Source organism: Echinops telfairi, unplaced genomic scaffold, assembly GCF_000313985.2.
Source record: "Echinops telfairi isolate 266 unplaced genomic scaffold, ASM31398v2 ScPeMD7_70;HRSCAF=299, whole genome shotgun sequence".
Lineage (NCBI taxonomy): Eukaryota > Metazoa > Chordata > Mammalia > Afrosoricida > Tenrecidae > Echinops > Echinops telfairi.
Window position 1 is genome coordinate 68,882,403 of NW_022103968.1, and position 19,237 is coordinate 68,901,639.

General features: G+C 38.7%; 1 protein-coding gene across 3 annotated transcripts in view; it reads left to right on the plus strand.

Annotated features, from left to right (window-relative positions):
* The window catches only part of LRMDA (leucine rich melanocyte differentiation associated), a 1,590,166-nt gene that overhangs the window by 887,056 nt on the left and 683,873 nt on the right, over positions 1–19,237 (plus strand). For all 3 annotated transcript variants that reach the window (XM_045291625.1, XM_045291626.1, XM_045291627.1), the window contains one exon: positions 3,513–3,652. In XM_045291625.1, coding sequence (XP_045147560.1) covers positions 3,513–3,652 — 140 coding nt within the window. The remainder of the gene's footprint in view (positions 1–3,512; positions 3,653–19,237) is intronic.

The window sequence follows — 19,237 nt, forward strand, 5'->3', positions numbered from 1 at the left end:
ATACCAAGGGCTCAAGTAGAAAGAAAATGTTTTAAAAATGATGATGGCAACAAATGTACAAATGTGCTTGACATGATGGATGGATGGATGGATGGATGGATGGATGGATGGATGGAGTATGATAAGAGTTGTACGAGCCCCTAATAAAATGATTTAGAAAAAAAAGGATTGGTGTAATCTTTTTAAAGATTTAAAAATTTTGTTCTACAGTTTCATTCCATACTGTCTAGGATCTTTATCAGAGTGATTAGTAATTCTTCTAGTTTCATGATAATAAAGGCTGTGATTCATGTTTATCATTAGTGCTTTGTACTAATTATTTCCTTGAGTCTTTTATTTTTTTCCACTCTTTCCTCTGGAGAGGAAGAAACCACTAGTAGTATCACAGATGGCCACTCTCTAGCTTTTAAGATCACAGTTACTGTTCACTACAGTATGATATAGGACATATTCTTTGTGGGCTATGCTATGCAAATTGATTTTACTGTCTCCTGAGACTGTGGTCCTAAACTCCCAATCCCTCAAGCCCAGTAAATCATTCCCACTAGGTTTAATATGTGGAACTATCAATAGTTCCACAAGACTCAACAGCTACAAAGTTCTCACCAATTTGTCCTGTTTGCTCTACTATATATGTAGATATGTTTACAGCACATGTAAATACATATGTAGAAATATTCTCTGCCAAATCTATAAATATGTTCATGGGTATAATACCATCAAATATTTTTTGTCATTTGTGCCAGTATGCATGGGCTCCTTTATGAAAAAATATCCTGTATTTAAGGAGTTAGGCCCAAATTTAATTTAGTAAGCTAATTTAAGCAAATTTTTTATTCAAAGTAGACACCAAAAATTCCCTTAGGACTTCTGGCCTTGTCTATATAAATCATTTTAATTGTTCCAAATCATCACATCAGCAATATTTTGTCTACCTACTCTCTTGTGAACCACAAAGGAAATGCTGAATTACCCAGTGGGAGTAGAGAGTTGGTTGGACTACCCTGCTGAAATTAGGACCTGGCTTTGTAACTTGAGAACAGCTAGAGAGGCATGAGCCCTAGAGCTTCTTGGTGCATCTGGTGGACCTCATGTGTGAGGTAGAGCGTTAGAGTGTTCTCCAAATGACAGACTCCAGGACTGGTACTGAAGCCCATGAAGACCCAAGTTCAAGTGTGGGGTTCCCTACCTGGATGACAATCCTGGGTGCCACACAATCCTGAGTACTGTCAGGGTCTTGGGGAATTTCAGTGAAGGCCTTCTAAAGCACAGAAGTGTCTGAGGCACTGCCGTCCCTTTTCTAAAGGAAGTGCCGACTGGAATGGATTTCTCTCCTCTATTTCCTTCATTGCCTTCCTTCTCCCCTCCCTTCTTTTCATCTAGCAACGATGTGCAGCATCCAAAGAGAGAATGTGTTGGAACAGCCAAGAGTTCTTCCTGAAATTCTTCACAGTCAATTTATTTGGTTGTACTGAGAAGATTTTCTTAAGGAGTGTGGTGATTATATTTTAAGAAGTAATCGGCATGTATTTGTCTTCAGAGATTCATTAGTAATTTGTCTCTTGGCCACTTACCCACTTACTAACTTGGGTAAGATTGGCCAGTTACCAACCTAATCTCCTTGATGAGACCTCTCCTTTAATCCTCCACATGCACTTCCATCCCTAACACCCTCCTTTCAGTGGTCTCATGTCATCACTACTACATGCTATTTTTTGAAAGTTTTGAAAGATCATTGACTTCAATATCTATTTCCCTGTCTTTATTTAGAAAATTGGCATGAAGCTGGCAAACTGAAGCAAATAGTTGATGAAAAAACGCATAGCACCAATTTGCTGGTGGTTCTCTCTTGCTTGTGCTCTTCCTCTCATTATCTTTTACTTCTTCCCCAAATGCCGCATTTGTTATACATATGATGATGTCCAGGAGTCCTGGTTGCATAGTGGTTATTCATTGGGGTGCTAGCTGTAAGGTCAGCAGTTCGAAACCACCAGCCTCTTTGAGGGAGAAAATTGGGGCTTTCTATTCCCATAAAGAATTACAGTCTCAGAAACTCGCAGGGGTAGTCCATAGGGTAGCTATCAGTCTGCATCAACTCGATGGTAGTGAATTTGACTTTGATTTATGATGATGCCTAGGCATATTTATGTGTAATGTGTAAAGGACCTTGCTAAAGGGCATAATGAAAACAAGAGCTTTAAATGCCAAATAATCATCATGTGCAAGAGGAAAATGTCTTATTAATTTGGCTCAAGTGATTGAGTTAGGTCAGTGAGTGAAAGTAGAAGATGATCCAAGCATGATGTAAAGAAAACCTTTTTTATTGTGGCTGTCAAAGATAGAATGCTCTGTCTTATGGTGGCCCCACAGCAAATATGTTAGGGATGTGTTTGAAATATTGGTTAGATTGGGAGTTTATTTCCCTCTGATAAATAAAGTGTGAGAAAAGTCCTGGTAAAATAGAAGATTAGATAACATCTTGGCAGAGCAAGGATAGCCTTTTCCTAGTATTTTACCTTCCTTTCCTAGGCCCAGGTGGACATCTGCCCTGGAAACTACACTGATTAGCTAAATTGTACCCTAAATTGGCTCTTGACCTTGGCCACCTGATAGTCCTGGGTGGCATTCATGACATCTGGATTATCATCTTGTCCAAGACTCTATATCTGGTTCGAACCAGGCATTGATATATGGACCAAGTTATTGTTCAAACCTTCCCAATCCCTGTGATTATATAATTTAATGCCCCTTGCTTTATTTGATTTATAGGGTTTTTAGTATTACCTTTATTAAACTGAATTTCTAAAGGGTAACGTTTGGAATAATCTTGTACCTCACACCCTCTCTTTATTCCTTTATATTTCATAGAATATTACATTCACAACAGATTCTTAGAGAATACATTTTGACTTGCCATTACATGAACCTATCCCAGCTTACTTGTTTTGTGTTTTCTTTCCAGTTCTCCATCCTGTTCTTTTCCCCCAACCAATACTTGATTGCCAATACTGAGGTCACTGAGCAATGCTAAGGGTCACCATCTCCCAGATCAAATAAAGGTACAAGTTCCTGGTTGCATTCTTTCCATACCTCTTATTTTTAAAGGGTAAATTCCCTATAAAAGCCTGAGAAATAATTAGTGAAAAAAAATTAATTTTATAGGTTTGTATGTTGCTAAGTATTTTTCTATGTCGAATCTACTCTTCGGTCATTCAAAAAAAACAACACAGCCATCTAGGAAAAACATATAACAAAATATTCATTTTCCTTCAAATGGTTTGTGTTGTGTGTTAACCCTTCACACTCAGAGAAAAGTTTGGCTGTGTCCCAAACAGTGGGGATTAAAATTAGCAATCTATCAGCTACTAGCTAAGTTGATTTGAGCCTTCACAGGTGTCATCTCAGGAGTGCATACTAGACTTCTGAGCTTCTGGGCTGTACCAGTCAGTTATGGCCCATACTTTGTACTATGCCTTTTGTCTCCCTCGATCAAGATCCTTAACCTTAGCCACATCACTGACTTGGAGTGTCTGCTCAACCACCTGGCAGAAGTGACACCAGCTCTGGAATACCTCAGCCTTCTGGGTAATGTGGCATGCCCCAATGAGCTGGTCAGCTTGGAAAAGGATGAAGAAGACTACAAGAGATATAGGTTAGTATCTCTGGGCTTGAGTGTGTTGGGAGAATGGAAAAAATATTTGGGGGGATTGATAGTGTACTGTGTGATTGACATACTGAGACTGTGACATTGACATGCTTAGTCAATGTCAGTGGACTTCCTAGAAAAGGTTGGGCTTTCTTTACCTTTTAGTAAACTCATGCTCTCCTTTGGTGAAGCCACAGAAGATAAGGAAGATGAACACCTGTCTAGGGCAGAGGTTGGAATTTTTTTATTTTAGGTAAAGTCCAGATTATAAATATGGACTTTATGGACCATAGAGGTATCCATTAAACTTTAAAAGTGAATGGACATGTGTTCCAATAATATCTTATTTAACAATAAATAGGTTGTGGGATAGATTTTACTTATGGATTTGTGGTGAAACTTGACATAACTTTTCTAGCCATAGTCTTAGTACCACCAAATGGCTGTGCAGGACCAAGCAAATAAGGTGCACATAAATCAAATGAAGGTATTGGTCAATGTGCTATCCCACTGGCTTTAAGATGTTCTGTCTAAGAATAAGAAGTGGAGGTTTTCATTACCATCAAGAAACACGAGCCAAGAACAAGCATATTCTTTGGATCTTGAAATCCCTGTACATTAAACTGCTTTGATCCAAAAGACAGAGAGTTATGACACCAGAGGAGCAGCAAAAGAGCAACAACTGCTGAGATAGAAGAAACAAGAGCATGAGACAGAATAGTGGGCTTCCTGCAGATCAAGTAAAGCTTAGTGCCTTCATGTAGGATTGTGGGGTGGGAATTTAATTAAAGTAGCTAAGTTTGCTGACCCATGGAACTGGACCTGAGTACCTCCAAGATGAAGCTTATGTTGTAGTGGACATTGGACAGTTGGACATTTATCAGCAGTGCTGAAGGAGCTTTGTAACACTGTCAAAACAGAACAGGGGCCAACAGGTTGTGTGGCTGGAAGCTGGGACCCAAAGAGAGGCATCCTTTTGACCATGGCTAAGAAATGGTAATCCTGTCTGGAAGAACTGTATCCTGGATTTCTAATGTTGAATAGTAACTTGTTCATTTCTCCTTAAAACCCCATAATTATGAGTATTGTCTGTGAGTTCTTTGTGGCGATTGAAATGAAGGCATATAAAATAAATAATAACTTCCATGATGAATGTATTACTCAGAACAATCAATCATAGGAGATGAAAATGGTAGAATTCACACCAAAACAAGTTCAAAGGAGAGGCCGAGGCAGCAAAGAAAGGACAAATGGACATTGGAGAATACAGGGAGGAACAGGGAAGAATGCAGTTACACTGAGTCGGGGGGATCAAAACGAATGCTAGGAAACAAAATCTGTATAAATTGTTGAATTGAAAAATGATCTGTTCTGTAAACTGTCACCCAAACCACAATGAAGTGTTCAAAATAATAAATAAATCATAAATTTTAGGGAACCTTCTTGGTCTTACACATCTTACTGAACTTACTTTGTTTCTCTCCTTCATTTTTTATTTTGTAGTCTTTCATTTTTGAATTTTTACTAATGTTTTAATGATCTTTTATGTATGTTGAATTCTTTCATTGTAATATAACCTTTCATGAACACTGCTCACCTAAACAACGTGGGAAGGTGAAAGAGTGGAAGAGATTAAAGGATAGGGAAGAAATTCAGGGCAGGTAGGGCATCCAGAAACTAGATTTGGGAGAGCTAGAGGGAAGTAGGGTACTAGTCAGAGATAATATATTGTACTGAGCATCATGCATAAATACATGAATTCATAGAAAGTAATACAGTTATAAAAGCAAAGCAATAAATGTATTGAGTAACACACTAGGAAGAAAAAAATAATCAATACTCACTCCCATTGAGTCAATTCCAACTCGTAGTAAGAACTAGAGAATAGGCTCACCCTGAGGCTGTAACTCTTTAGGGAAGTAGAAAGTCTCATTTTTCTCCCAAGGAGCAGCTGGTGGTTATGCACTGCAGACTTTGTGGTTAGAAGCCTCACATATAACCACTATGCCACCAGTGCTCCTTACTAGAAGATTATTGAATTTTACAGATTAAAAAATATACATACACAGGGTCAAGATGGCTGACTGATCACACAAAGAGTGAATTCCTCTCCAAGAATCAGGATAAAGACATGAAAAAAGAGAGTGGGGTGCAAGCAGTCTGTAGAACAACCCACAGATTAGTGACTAAAGCCCCCTGAGGGCCAGGGACCCCCAAAGAAAAACACTATGATTTATTGTAATCAAATTCACCAACATCAGAGATAAGGGGGAAAAAATCTAAAATCAGAGAAAAAAGAACAGTCACATACAAAGGGGCAGGAATTAGAATAAGCTCATATTTTTCAGCAGAAATCAATGCAAGCAAGAAGAAACAGCAGTGATCTGTGTGAATTTTTGAAGGAAAGAAATCATCAATCAAGAATCTTGCATCCAGAAAAAGTATCACTCAAATAAGTAGGAGAAATGAAAGTATTCTCAGACAAGAAGAAATCAAATAAATTTCCACCACTAAAAACATACAAATTGCAATCCCATGGCCAAAAAAGCAGCAACAGCAGCACACCCACTTGAGACCACATACAATTCTTCCCAAAGCCAGCACACTTAAAGCAGTATAAAAAACAACACAGAAATATAGGAAGAACAAAAAAATTACCCCTTCCCTTTGCAAACACACATATGCAAAAAAATTAAAATGACAGCAGTAAACCCATATATTTAAATAATCTTGCTGATTGCTAATGGTGTAAATAGACTGGTAAAGAGACAGAGAGTAGCAGACTGGATAGAAAACAGCACCCATCAATATGCTGCTTACAAGAAACAATCTTCAGATACAAAGACAAAAATGAGGGGGAGTGCAAAGGGACCCAGGGCCCATCCAGGGGAAATTGGACACCCCTTTGCAGAAGGGCTGTGGGGAGGTGAGGAGCATATCGGAGTGCAGTGTAGTAATAATGAAATATGAAATATGAAATTTTTCCTCTAGTTCTTAAATGCTTCCTCCACCCCACTACCATGATCCCAATTCTACCTTACATATCCGGCTGGACTGGAGGAGGTGCATTGGCACAGACAGGAACTGGAAATACAGTGAACCTAGGACAGATGAACCCCCCAGGACCAGTGGAGAGAGTGGTGATGGCGGGAGGGTGGAGGGAAGGAGAGGGAGAAAGGGGGAACAGAGGACAAGTTCTACATGTGGCCTCCTCCCTGGGGGATGGACAGCGGAGAAGTGGGTGAGGGAGACATTGGATGGGGTAAGATATGATAAAATAATAATAAATTATAAATTATCAGGGGTTTGAGGGGGGGAGTGGGGTGGGAGTGGGGAAAATGAGCTGACACCAAGGGCTCAAGTGGAAAGCGGGTGTTGTAAGAATGATGAAGTCAACATATGTACTAATGTGCTGGACACAAATGACGTATGTACAGATTGTGATGAGTTGTATGAGCCCCTAATAAAATGATTATTTAATTTTAAAAAAAGTTAAAGGCTGGTTAAAAGAATATCAAGCAAATGACAACCAAAGAAAAGCAGTTATGGCAATATTAATCTCTGAAAAATAGATCTCAAGGCTAATAACATAATGAAAGACAAGAATGCTCACTACATGATGATTAAAGTAATAACAACCCAGGAAGACATAATTATAATAAGATACGTAAATACACCCAATGAAAAATTTTGAAATACATTAATCAAATCCTCACAGAATTAAAGAGAAAATAGACGGCTCAACAATAATAATGGGAGACATCATTACATCACTCTCAGAGACAGATAGATCATCAGGAAAGGAACACAATAAAGAAAAGAGCCAAACAACACAATCAACTTGACCTCCTAGACATATATAGCATACTCCATCCAAAAACAACATAGTATACATTCTTCTCCAGTTCACATGAAATATTCTCAAGAATAGACAACATGCTAGACTACGAAGCAAGCATTAACAAATTAAAAAAAATTCTACAACCCATTTTCTCAGATCACACCATAAAACTAGAAATCAAACTAAAAGGAACAGAAACATGAAGACAAAAACATGGAGATTGAACAACATACTACTTAAAAACCACTGGTAAACAAATCAAATAAGAGATGAAATCTAAGCTCTCTTGAAACAAACAAGAATGATAACACAATATCCCTAAAACCCCTGAGACACAGGAAAAGCAGAGGTCAAGTATAGCAATCAATACACATGTGAAAAGCGAGGAGGAATCTAAAAACTCCTCAAAACACTGTCAACAACTGGAACAAGGGCAACAGCATAAACACCCAGCAAGAGAAGAAAGTAAATCATAAAGATAAAAGCAAGAAAAAACCAAAAAATCAATAAGACAAGAAGTTGGTTCTTTAAAAGGACTCAAAAAATTGGCAGACTGCTGGCAAACTTAAGAAAGGAAATGAAAGAAAATATGCAAATACATAGAATAAGAGATGAAAAGAGCAACATTATAACTGATCCAAATGAATAAAAAGAATAATACACTACTGCGAAAGACAATACTCAAGTTTGACAATATAGAAGACATGGACAAATACCTAGAACTATACCATCCAACCAAATAAAAACAAAGAAAGCAGCTAGAGATCCATAACAAAAGAAGAAACATAAAAGGTCATCAAGAAACTTCCAATCAACACATCCTGGCCCACCAAGCCCTGAGGACAATTCTGGCTCGGAGCAGCCAATGCACAGAGAGGACTATAGGGCCAGCCCCACCATGAGACACAACATTCCTCATTGACCCATAGCACTACAGGGGGGAAACACTAGAGACACAGTGCAGGAATTGTGGCCCATCTGACCCTACCACACCAGGTGGGAAACACTAAGGGTGTGCAACAGAGCAGCACAGGGAGCAAAGGAATGAAGTCCCCGAGAAATACCAAAAATAGACTTTGGGGCCAGGGCATGCCACCCCAACAGACTTGACTGGAAAACACTTACAAAGGTCAATAGACAGACCTGGAACTATTTATAGACTTTTCTTTTTTTGCTGTTGGTTCTGTTGTTGTTATTTTGTTTTTGTTTTCTATTGTTATGCTTTGCTTTGTCTTGTTTTTGTGCTTATTAGTGTCTCTGTATAGGTGGGATAAGCAATCCAGAGGAGAAAACAACGGGACTGACAGTAACAAGGGACACAGGAGAAGGGGAGGAGGGGGAAACAAACCCAGGGACAAGGGAACAACAAGTGATCTAAAATCAATGGCGAGGAGGGCAGAGGATGCCTGGTGGGGCTTGATCAAGGGCAATGTAGCTGAGAGGAACTACCTGAAGGCCGGACATGATAGTGGGACAACAGGAAAGTAAAAGGAAATAGAGGAGAGAACTAGGAGGCAAAGGGCATTTATAGAGGTCTAAATACAGGCATGTACATATCTAAATACATTTATATATAACAACAGAAAAATATATCTATGTATATATATTCATTTTTTAAGTGTTTAGGCAGCAGACAGACATTGGGCCTCCATCCAAGTACTCCAATGCAAGACCATTTTGTTCTGATAAGCCCCCGTGTTCGTCTGGGTACTTTAGAGAAACAAATCCACAGAAACTCATGTAAAAGAGAGTTTTATATAATGGTTAACTGTGCATCAAGAAAACATTCCAACCCAGTGCTGCCCAAGCCCATAAGTCCAACATTAACCCATATGTCCAACACCAGTCCACAAAATCCTCCTCCATCTCACAAAACAGACACAGCAAAGCCAACTTCAGGAGGAAAGCCGAGTCAGTGAATGTGTAAACATCTCGGCGCTGGCAGGGGTCTCCACATGGGTGCTCCAGCACCCAGGGCTGCATCAGGTTAGGTCCATGTGGCTTCTCCTTGGGGATGTCTTGCAGGAAGTCAGCCTTGCAAGCTGAAGCAGGGACCTGCTAAGGCAGCTGCACCCTGGTGCGACCATCACAAAGCAAGAGACCCGAGAACTAGAAAGGCGAGGCTCACCGAGCCATTTATCCCTCCACCCTTCAATTAATCCCACATGTGTTTATCGGCCAGGTTGGCACAATAAACTAACTCACCAGCATTCTGTGATCCTCACCTTCTGTGACAGAATCGCTAAAGACAAAATGGGTGCATAAGCAAATGTGGTGAAGAAAGCTGATAGTGCACGGCTATCCAAAGATAGCCCAGGGCATCTGGGGCCTTAAAGACTTGAAGATAAACAAACAACCATCTAGCTGAGAAGCAACAAGCCCTCATGAAAGAAACACACCAGCCTGTGTGATATTGAGGTGTCGATGGAATTAGATATTAGGTATCTAAGACCCAAAACAAACAATCATATCAATGTGAATAAGGGGAAGGACGGAGTGGAGACCCAAAGCCCATCTGTAGACAATTGGACATCCCCTTACAGAAGGGTCACAAGGAAGAGATGAGCCAGCCAGGGTGCAGCATAGCACCGCCAAAACACACAACTTTCCTCTAGTTCCTTAATGCTTCTATTTCCACTCCCTCACCCTATCCCCACCACCCACACACTCACACACTATTATGACCCCAAATCTACCTCACCTATCTGGCTATATCAGAGCATGTACCCTGGTACAGATATGAGCTTGAAACACAGGGAGTCCAGGACACATAAACCCCTCAGAATCAATAATGAGTGTAGCAATACCAGGAGGGTAAAGAGAAGTGGGGGGAGAAAGGGGGAACTGATCATAATGATCTGCATATAACCCCCTCCCAGGGGGACAGACAACAGAAAAGTGGGAGAAGGGAGACAGTGGTCAGTGTAAGACATGAAAAAAATAATAATTTATAAATTATCAAGGGCCCATGAGGGAGGGAAATAAACTGATACCAAGGGCTCAAGTAGAAAGAAAATATTTTGAGAATGATGATGGTAACAAATGTACAAATGTGCTCGACACAACTGATGTATGCATGGACTGTGAAAAGAGTTGTAAGTGCCCCCAATACAGTGATTTAAAAAAAAAAGAAACTTCTAACCATGAAAAAGTATAGGACAGTCAGTGAGAAAATGGGTTAAACAGAAGAACCCTATTGCAGGGCATAGACAATCTGCCAAGTATAATAAAAGAAACACACATGTTGACAAAATAGGTGACTTGAACCTACTAAACAAAATCACTTATGTACACCAACATAGTTCATCTAAAGAGTAAAACTAGAGCCCACCAATTGGGAAAAATTTTTTAGCAATGGCATAACAGACAAAGATATACTTACCAAAATCTATAGAATCTACAACACCTCAATAAAAGAATAATAAATAGCCCAATTAAAAATCGGGCTGGACCCTGCTTGATACTCACCCTGAAGATATGGTTGCTATAGCAAAGTATGGTGCAAAACTAGATGGTGTCTGGCTATTAGAAACAAAGGGACCTGGGGTTTTATGGCTTGTATTCTAACAAGCAGCCACCTGAGTGAGGTGTCAACTGGGTCCCCATGGATGAACCACATTAGCTTGTGTGATCCAAGAATTGTGAATAATAAAGTTCAAACTTCATGGAGGGAATGGTATCGGAGCTTAAATTGTGAACAACCAGTCTTCAGAAAGCTATGGATGACAGTGGGAGCTGAAAATCCATTCACAGGGTTCACACATGGAGTAAGCCACCAGTGAACCACAGACCAGGGAAGTAAATAGTCTTGTAGTTATGCAAAGTGTGATGTTGGTTTTTGTTTGTTTGTTTTTCTGTATTTTGTTTTCTATGCTTTTCACTATATGAAATCCAAGATAGGCAGACCTATGGAGACAATGACTGCATTCATGGTTTCTTGAGGAATATGGCAGGGAAGGTCCAGGGGAGGTGGGAGACTGATGACAATGAATACAGGAAGGAAGCAAATGTTTTAAGATTGATTGGAAGATGATTGTATAGCTCTTAGAAATATGATTAAACTAAGATATGTTAAATATATCCAAAAAACTGTTTAAAGAATAAACAAAATAAACAGATCATTTAGAGTAATAAAAGGGAAAAAAGCGGGCTGGAATGGGCAGTATTTGCTTTTGTTTTACATAGTGTTGCTATGTGTCAGAACCAAGTTGGTGGTACCTAACAACAACACACTTATAAACATATATTTATTTCTTGTGTGAAAATATGTATAGATATTTATATATGTGTATATATGTCTTTATATACAAATATAAGTAAAAAGTATTGCTGCAAATCATAGAAAATTTTATTAGACAAACATCAAAATGTGAAGCCCTTGTTTTATACTCCTGAAGGTAGTGTTTCCATATTTCTAATTAATCACTTTGAAAGTGAAGATGATGACTTGAAGCACTTTCTGATGAAGATTAAAGACAACGATCTTCAATATGGATTGTAACTCAATGTAAAGAACACCAAAATTATCACTAGACCAATGGGCAAAATCATGAAATATAGATCGAAGTTCTTAAAGATTTCATTTTACTTCAGTTACAATTTACTTAGAATTTATAATTAATGTTCAAGAAATCAAAAGATGTATTGTATTGAGCAAATCTGCTGCCCAAGGCTTCTTGAAAGGACTAAATAGCAAAAATATCACTTTGAAGATTAAAATGTGTCTGATCCAAGTCAATATTTTCAGTTGCCTCATATACATGTGAAAGCTGAACAATGAATAAGGAAAATTGATGCACTTGAATCCTGGGGTTGGTGAAAAATACTAAAAGAACCATGAACTTCCAGGACAACCATCTGTCTTGGAGTAACCCCTTAGAAGTGGGAAGAGTGAAACTTTGTCTCTTGTACGTTGGAGAGAGATCCGTCCCCGGAAAGGGGCATCAGGCATGGTAACGTCAGTGAGAAAGAGGAAGATCCTCAAGGAGATGAATGGACACAATGACTGTGACAATGGTCTCAGGCATGAAAATACAAGAATAGCACAGGCCTGGGCAGCGTTTCATTTTCTTGTACCCAGGGCTGCTAGGAGGTGGACCCCACTCAATGACACCTCACAAGCCTTCTCTCACAAAGTCCAAGCCCCATGGTTCACACTGTCACAACTGGCTTTTAGCATCCTTTAGTGACTCAAATCTTGTTCCTTTTAAATGTTCTTTGAATTTGGGGAACAGAAAGTAATCAGAGAGGGTAGTATCAGGGATGCAGGGTGGATGAAGTAGGTTGCCCAATAAGTAGTTCTTGCTACCTTTAGAGATGAGCAGATACATTGTTAGGATAGAAAACATTCTTCAGCACAAATTTCCTGTCTTTTCCACACCAGTACAGTTTTCCGTTTTCTTAAAAATCCTGTATACTAAGCCCCTACAATCACCCTATGTCGTTTGAGAAGAATCTATGAAGATAAAACCTTTGGAATTACACAAAATTTACTGTTGTCTTCTGAGTTGACATCTCTGCTTTGAATTTACCCCAGCAGATCCCCCTCAGAAGCTACTCTTTGGCTTAGACATGCTTTTTCAAAAAGCACCCGAATGAAACTCAGAAAAATGTATTACTGAGACAATTTTGCAGCAGTCACTCATAAATCACACAGGCAAGTGTGTAGTAACCATACTATATCCTTGTACATATGGTGTAATTCAGTAAGTGTTGTTCTAGGGTTCCAATTCATATATGCACAGATTTATTCCAAACAAAATAAGTTTTAAAAAGTCTCCATGGTTTTATATTAAGTACATTTCTACCTTCCTCCTGTCAAAGGCAACTCTTCCATTTGTGGTCTGTTGTAGTGTGCCACTGGGTCAGCTCCAACCCATAGTGACCCTGTGCACAGCAGAGCAAAGCCCTGCACCATGCTGTGTCATCCTCACAACTGTTTCTATGCGCAAGCTCATTGGTGCAGCCACTCTGTCACTCCATCTCATGAGGACCTTCCGCTCTTGCTACCCTTTTACTTAATTAAATATGACTGGTCTCTCCTGACAATGTGTCCACCATATGTAAGATGAGGTCTTGGCATCCTTGCTTCCAAAGAGCACTCTAGCCTTACTTCTTCCAATACAGATCTGTTTGTCCTATTAGCAGTCCATGGTAGTTTTTTTTTCCTTCCAAAGGTTTTATTGGCACTCCATCCACCTATCATACAATTTAGTAGTTCAAGCATATCAAGAAGAGTTGTACAATCTTTACTACAATCAATCTTAGTACATTTTCTTTTCCCTATACTCATTGTTTATTCATACATATATTTTTCAATTTTGGCAAAAATACACACAATAAAACATTCACCAATTCAACAACTTCTACATGTATAATTCAGCGCCACTGATTATACTCTTTGTGTTGTCGAACCACTGTTGATATCTTGAAATTGTTCCACAACCATAAAAGTGAACTCAGTGCCCCCTAAGCAAAAAGTCTTCCTCCTTCACACTTGGCAACTATAGGTCAAGTATGGGTTCTTTCTTTTTTTTAAAGTAGTTTTTTTGATATCATACATAACATACATACATATCTTGATATCAGACATATCATACATACATATCTTGATATCATTCACATATCATACACTTCCACAGTTAAACTGCCTTATAAATGAGTTATATATACTTCATCGCAATCAGTTCTAAAACTCCTTCATCACTCCGACACCCACTGATCACTGCCCAATTCTCCTCCTCTGGTCTCCTCACCCCTTCCCAATAAATCATTACATCAGTTATTGTTTCTATGCATCCACTCCTGTGTTTTCAATATTCTTCTCCGGCACCACAATTCAAATGCACCAATTCTTCTTTTGTCCTCCTTATTCAATGTCCAACAGTTACATGCATGTAATGCAATGGAGAATACCATGTCTTGGATCAGGCACATCTTAGCCTTTAAAGTAACATGCTTGCTCTTCAATACTCTAAAGAGATCTTGTGCTGCAGATTTACCTAATGCAATATTTATTTTGATCTCTTGACTGCTGCTTCCATGAGCATTGATTGTGGATACAATTAAGACAAAATCCTTGACAAATTCAGCCCCTTCTCCATTTATCATGTTACCTACTGGTCTAGTTGTGAATATTTAGTCCTCTTTACATTGAGTTGTAATCTATACTGAAGGGTAAAATCCTCGATCTTCATCAGCAAGTGCTTCAATTACTCCCCACTTTCAGCAAGCAAAGTTATGTCATCTGTATACAGCAGGTTGCTAATAAGTCTTCCTCCAACCCTGATGCCATCCACTTCTTCACATAATCCAGCTTCTCTCATGATTTGTTCAGCATATAGATTAAGTAGGTCTGGTGAGAGGATACAACCCTAATGCATACCTTTAAGACATGCAGTATTCCCTTGTTCTGTTTGCACAACTGCTTCTTGATCCATGTTCAAGTTCTGAATGGACACTCTGAAGTGTTCTGGAATTCCCATTCTTTTCAAGGCTATCCATAGTTTGCTATGATCCACATAGACGAATGCCTTGCATAGTCAATAAAATACAAGTAAACACTTTCTGGTAGTCTCTGCTTTGAGCCAAGATCCACCTGACATCAGCAATGATATCCCCCTGCGCCACATCCTCTTCAGAATCCAGCCTGAACTTCTGACAGCTCCTTGTCAATGTAGTGCTACAACCATTGTTGGATCATCTTCAGCAAAATTTGACTTCAAAGTGAGTGGGTACAATATGGATCTCTTCCAGTCAGTTTGCCGTTTAGTTGTCTTCCAAATTTCCTGGCATAGATGAGTAAGTGTTTCAAGTGCTGCTTCTGCTTGTTGAAACATTTCAATTATTATTCCATCAGTTAGTATTCAATTCGTTTTCATCAGAATCTCCAATATCTGGAGTCTTGTTTTTGACTAAAGCTTTCAATGCAGCTTGAACTTCTTTCAGCACCATTGGTTCTTGGTCCTATGCTACCTCCTGAAATGGTTGAATGTTGACCAGTTTGGGTTTGTTTTATTTTTTTTTTGTACACTGACTCAGTGTATTCTTTCCATCTTCTTTGAATGCTCTCTACATCATTGAAAATTTTGCATATAGAATCTTTCTATATTGCATCTCAACCATGATTTTTTTCTAGAGTTCTTTCAGTTCAACTTATGCTGAATGTGATCTTCCCTTTGGGTTTTCTAACTCTACATCTTTGCATATTTCAATATTATATATTACTTTGACTTCTGGTGTTGTCCTCAGAGATTTTGTATTTATTCATCACTTCTTTGACTTCATCATTTCTTCTATTTACTTTAGCTATGCTACAATTAAAGAGTCCTGGTATTACATGCTTGGCTGTGGTGCTCAAGGTCAACAGTTTAAAACCACCAGATGTTCTGTGGGAAAGATGGAGCTATGAGTTACTGTCTTGGAAACCCACTGTCATGTAGGGTCACTATGACTTGGCCCCAACCCAATGGCAGTAAGTGGGACTCTACAATTAAAAGCCAGTTTCAAAGTCTCTTGACATCCTACTTGATCCTTTCTTTCTTTCCTGTCTTTTTAAATGATATTTTGCTTTTTCATGAATGATATCCTTGACTGATGTTGTCTCATAGTTATTTCATCGGTCTTCCTTCATTCTTGTTCAATGGTTCAAAGCTGTTCCTGAGCTGTTCTTAAATTTCAGGTGGGATAGAGTCAAAGTCTCTTTTCCTGTTTTAATTTTATTTACCTTCAATCAAAACCTACTTATGAGAAATTGATGGTCTGATCTACAGTCAATCCCTGATTTAGCTGATACTATTGAGCTTCTCCATTATCTTTTCCCACAGATGTAGTCAATTTGACTTCTGTGTATTCTATCTGAAAGAGTCGATGTATGTAGTTTCCATTTGCGTTGTTGATAAAAGGTATTTGCTATCAACAAGTTGTTGGTCTTGCAAAATACTACATTCAATATCCAGCTTGATTTCAATCACCAAGATTATATTTTCCAACTTCTTATTTGTTTCCAACTTTTGCATTCCAGACTCTGATAATTATTAATGCATCTTGACAGCACATTTGATAAATTATAGACTGAACATCTTGGTAGCATTCTTCTATTTCTCCATCACTAGCTTTGGTGGTTGGTTCATGCATTTGAATAATAGTTTTATTAAAACTGAATTTCCTCGAATGCAGATAGATGATAATCATACCATAGACAGCACTGTACTTCAAGATAGACCTTGAAATGTCCTTGCTGGCAACGAATGCAACACCATTCCTCTTCTTTGTGCCATTCTGGGATAGTAAAACTGTATGATTTTCTGGTTCAAATGGCTCACTCACACCTAGTATATTGATCTTATATGCATTCTATTTCACTGTTGACTTCTAATTTTCCTAAGTTCATACTTCATACAATCCAAGCTATGATTACTAGTCCATTTTTCGCAACTGTTTCTTTTTGCCTTGAGTTGGATCTCATCAGGAAATGAAGATTCCAAAGGCTCCACACCCCTAGGCTGCCTTCCATTCATATCACCATGCTAGACTCTACTTTGAGAAAGAATCTCCCCCTCAGTCACATTTTGAGTGTCTTCCAATCCAAAAGATGGGCCCAGATACTGACATGTTTCAATACTATGCCTAAGATTTTCAGTGGTTACTTTCTCCAAAGTGGGCAACTGAGTACTTCTTCATAGTCTGTTCTTAGTTTCAAAGCGTGGCTGAAACCTGCTCAGTTTGGATGATCCTGTTGGCAGTTGAAATACCAGTGACAGAGCTTCCAGCATCACAGTAAAACATGAGCCACCACAGTAGGACAAACTGTCAGGCAATTGATGGAAAGTAGGCTTCTAAGATTGTAAAAGGAAAAGAAAATCTAGTATTTAAAAATAGTTGGTTACTGGCTACATTTACAAAAATCTAAAGATTCCTGGTGTAAGTGATCAGATCAGAAAATCTGATATGAAGTCCTCCTTTAATAGTGAGACCTTCAAAATGGGTCCACTTTAGATTTGTGGTCCTTAACTAGGGATGTACCTCTGAGGGACTCAAGGCATTCTCATTGCTTTGGTGAAAAATAATGACAAAATAGTCAATGGCTAATCTCAATGTTCAGTTCAGAGGGATTGAACATATTTATCTTCATGCTGGGTCTAGCATTCTGAGATGCTCTGCTTGAAAGTAGGTTCGGTCCTTCGATTGCCATCTCATGCCATTTGATATAGCCCATCTTGTTCAGTTCTCCCACTGTGTATTTGAACATCAAAAGCAAAAGTTTCCAGTGAGGAAGGGCTGTGGGTCTTGCCTTTTCCAGCCTACTGTATTAGAGATATAATAAGCATATGATAACTGTTTGCTGGAGATGACCTATAATTATCCTTACCTCTTAGGGCCGTGTAGACAGAGGCAGCTCAAATAACCACAACTTATTTCAAGTCATATCTATTTGGATATCAACCAAGGCAATTAATAATCAAAAGACTATCACTCACTCTCTCAACCTAAGTCTTGTTGTTGGATTGTGATGCTTTCCTGAAAGCCTACTTCTAGAAGAGCCAGCTATGTCATGAACTGTCCCGGGTCTTCTCCAAGTCTGCCCTCCCCATTACAATTCTGTTTCCCTGGAAGATGTTAAAGCTGTCAATGAACGAATGTGAAGTAACACTGCCATGAGGAACTGGCACAAAGAAAAACTCACGTCCGGTCAAATGTCCTTAGTAAATTCATAGGTCACCCAGCAAAGATACAAGATTCTCACACTTGGAGAGAGTCAGGAAGTAAGTGCAATGGGAGAAACATTAAATATGCACCAAGCATTTTCACAGTCACTGAATAGCAGTTGATTGTTGAGTAGAATGGTATGCTGATTTGTCAGAACTTAGAAAATATTTATTTTATTTCTTTGCTTAACATACACTCAAACTTGAATTTGGCTAACACAAATGTATTTATGCTGCGCTTCTGCTCTCGGTTCTGTAAGAAACTCCGCTTTATTCACCTTAGACTTTGTGCTTCTGTGTATGGCCATCTCACAGCCTCTGGTTCCACTCTATTCGAATCTGTCTTCATAACTTCCCACATTATTTGTGCCCAAGAAGTTTTATGGCTTCACAATGTGGCTTTTGAATACAGAGTTCCTTTGGCATTTGAGTTTATACAAAGCCACATTGATTTCTTTTATTCTTTGGGCAAAATATATTCTTGGCCCTTTGTCCCCAAAGCATGAGGTTTGCCTTCCATGTAGCTACTACCCAGGGCCCAGTAGTACAGCTTCTATGTAAATTTATGTGGCATTTTCACTAGCAAATTGCTTAAAAAATGAATGATATTTCTACAGTTTACTGTTTTTCACTCTAAGTACATTTTCTGACAATATGGCTTCTATTAATCATTTAAGCAGTAGTAGGAGTCTTAAAGAAATGTATTCAGAAGCCAGAGCCCATGGTTCATTTAGTGCTGTCTAAAAAAAAATTTCTTATTGATTGGCATCCTCTGTGGTTGTGTGATGTAATATTTATAATATGTCACCCAGCCATACATCAAAACAAGCATGTCTGTTGTTTCATTTCCATGGGAGATGTTGATTTCATTTCTGAGCGGTCAGTCCCATTTTAGGTCATACTGTGACCAACCACTGGACCAGAAATGGGAGGTGGAATTACTAGATTTATGGAGGGTTTTTTTTGTTTTTTTTTTAATTAATCAATTTATTGGGGCTCATACAATTTATCACAATACATAGATCAATTGTGTAAAGCACATCT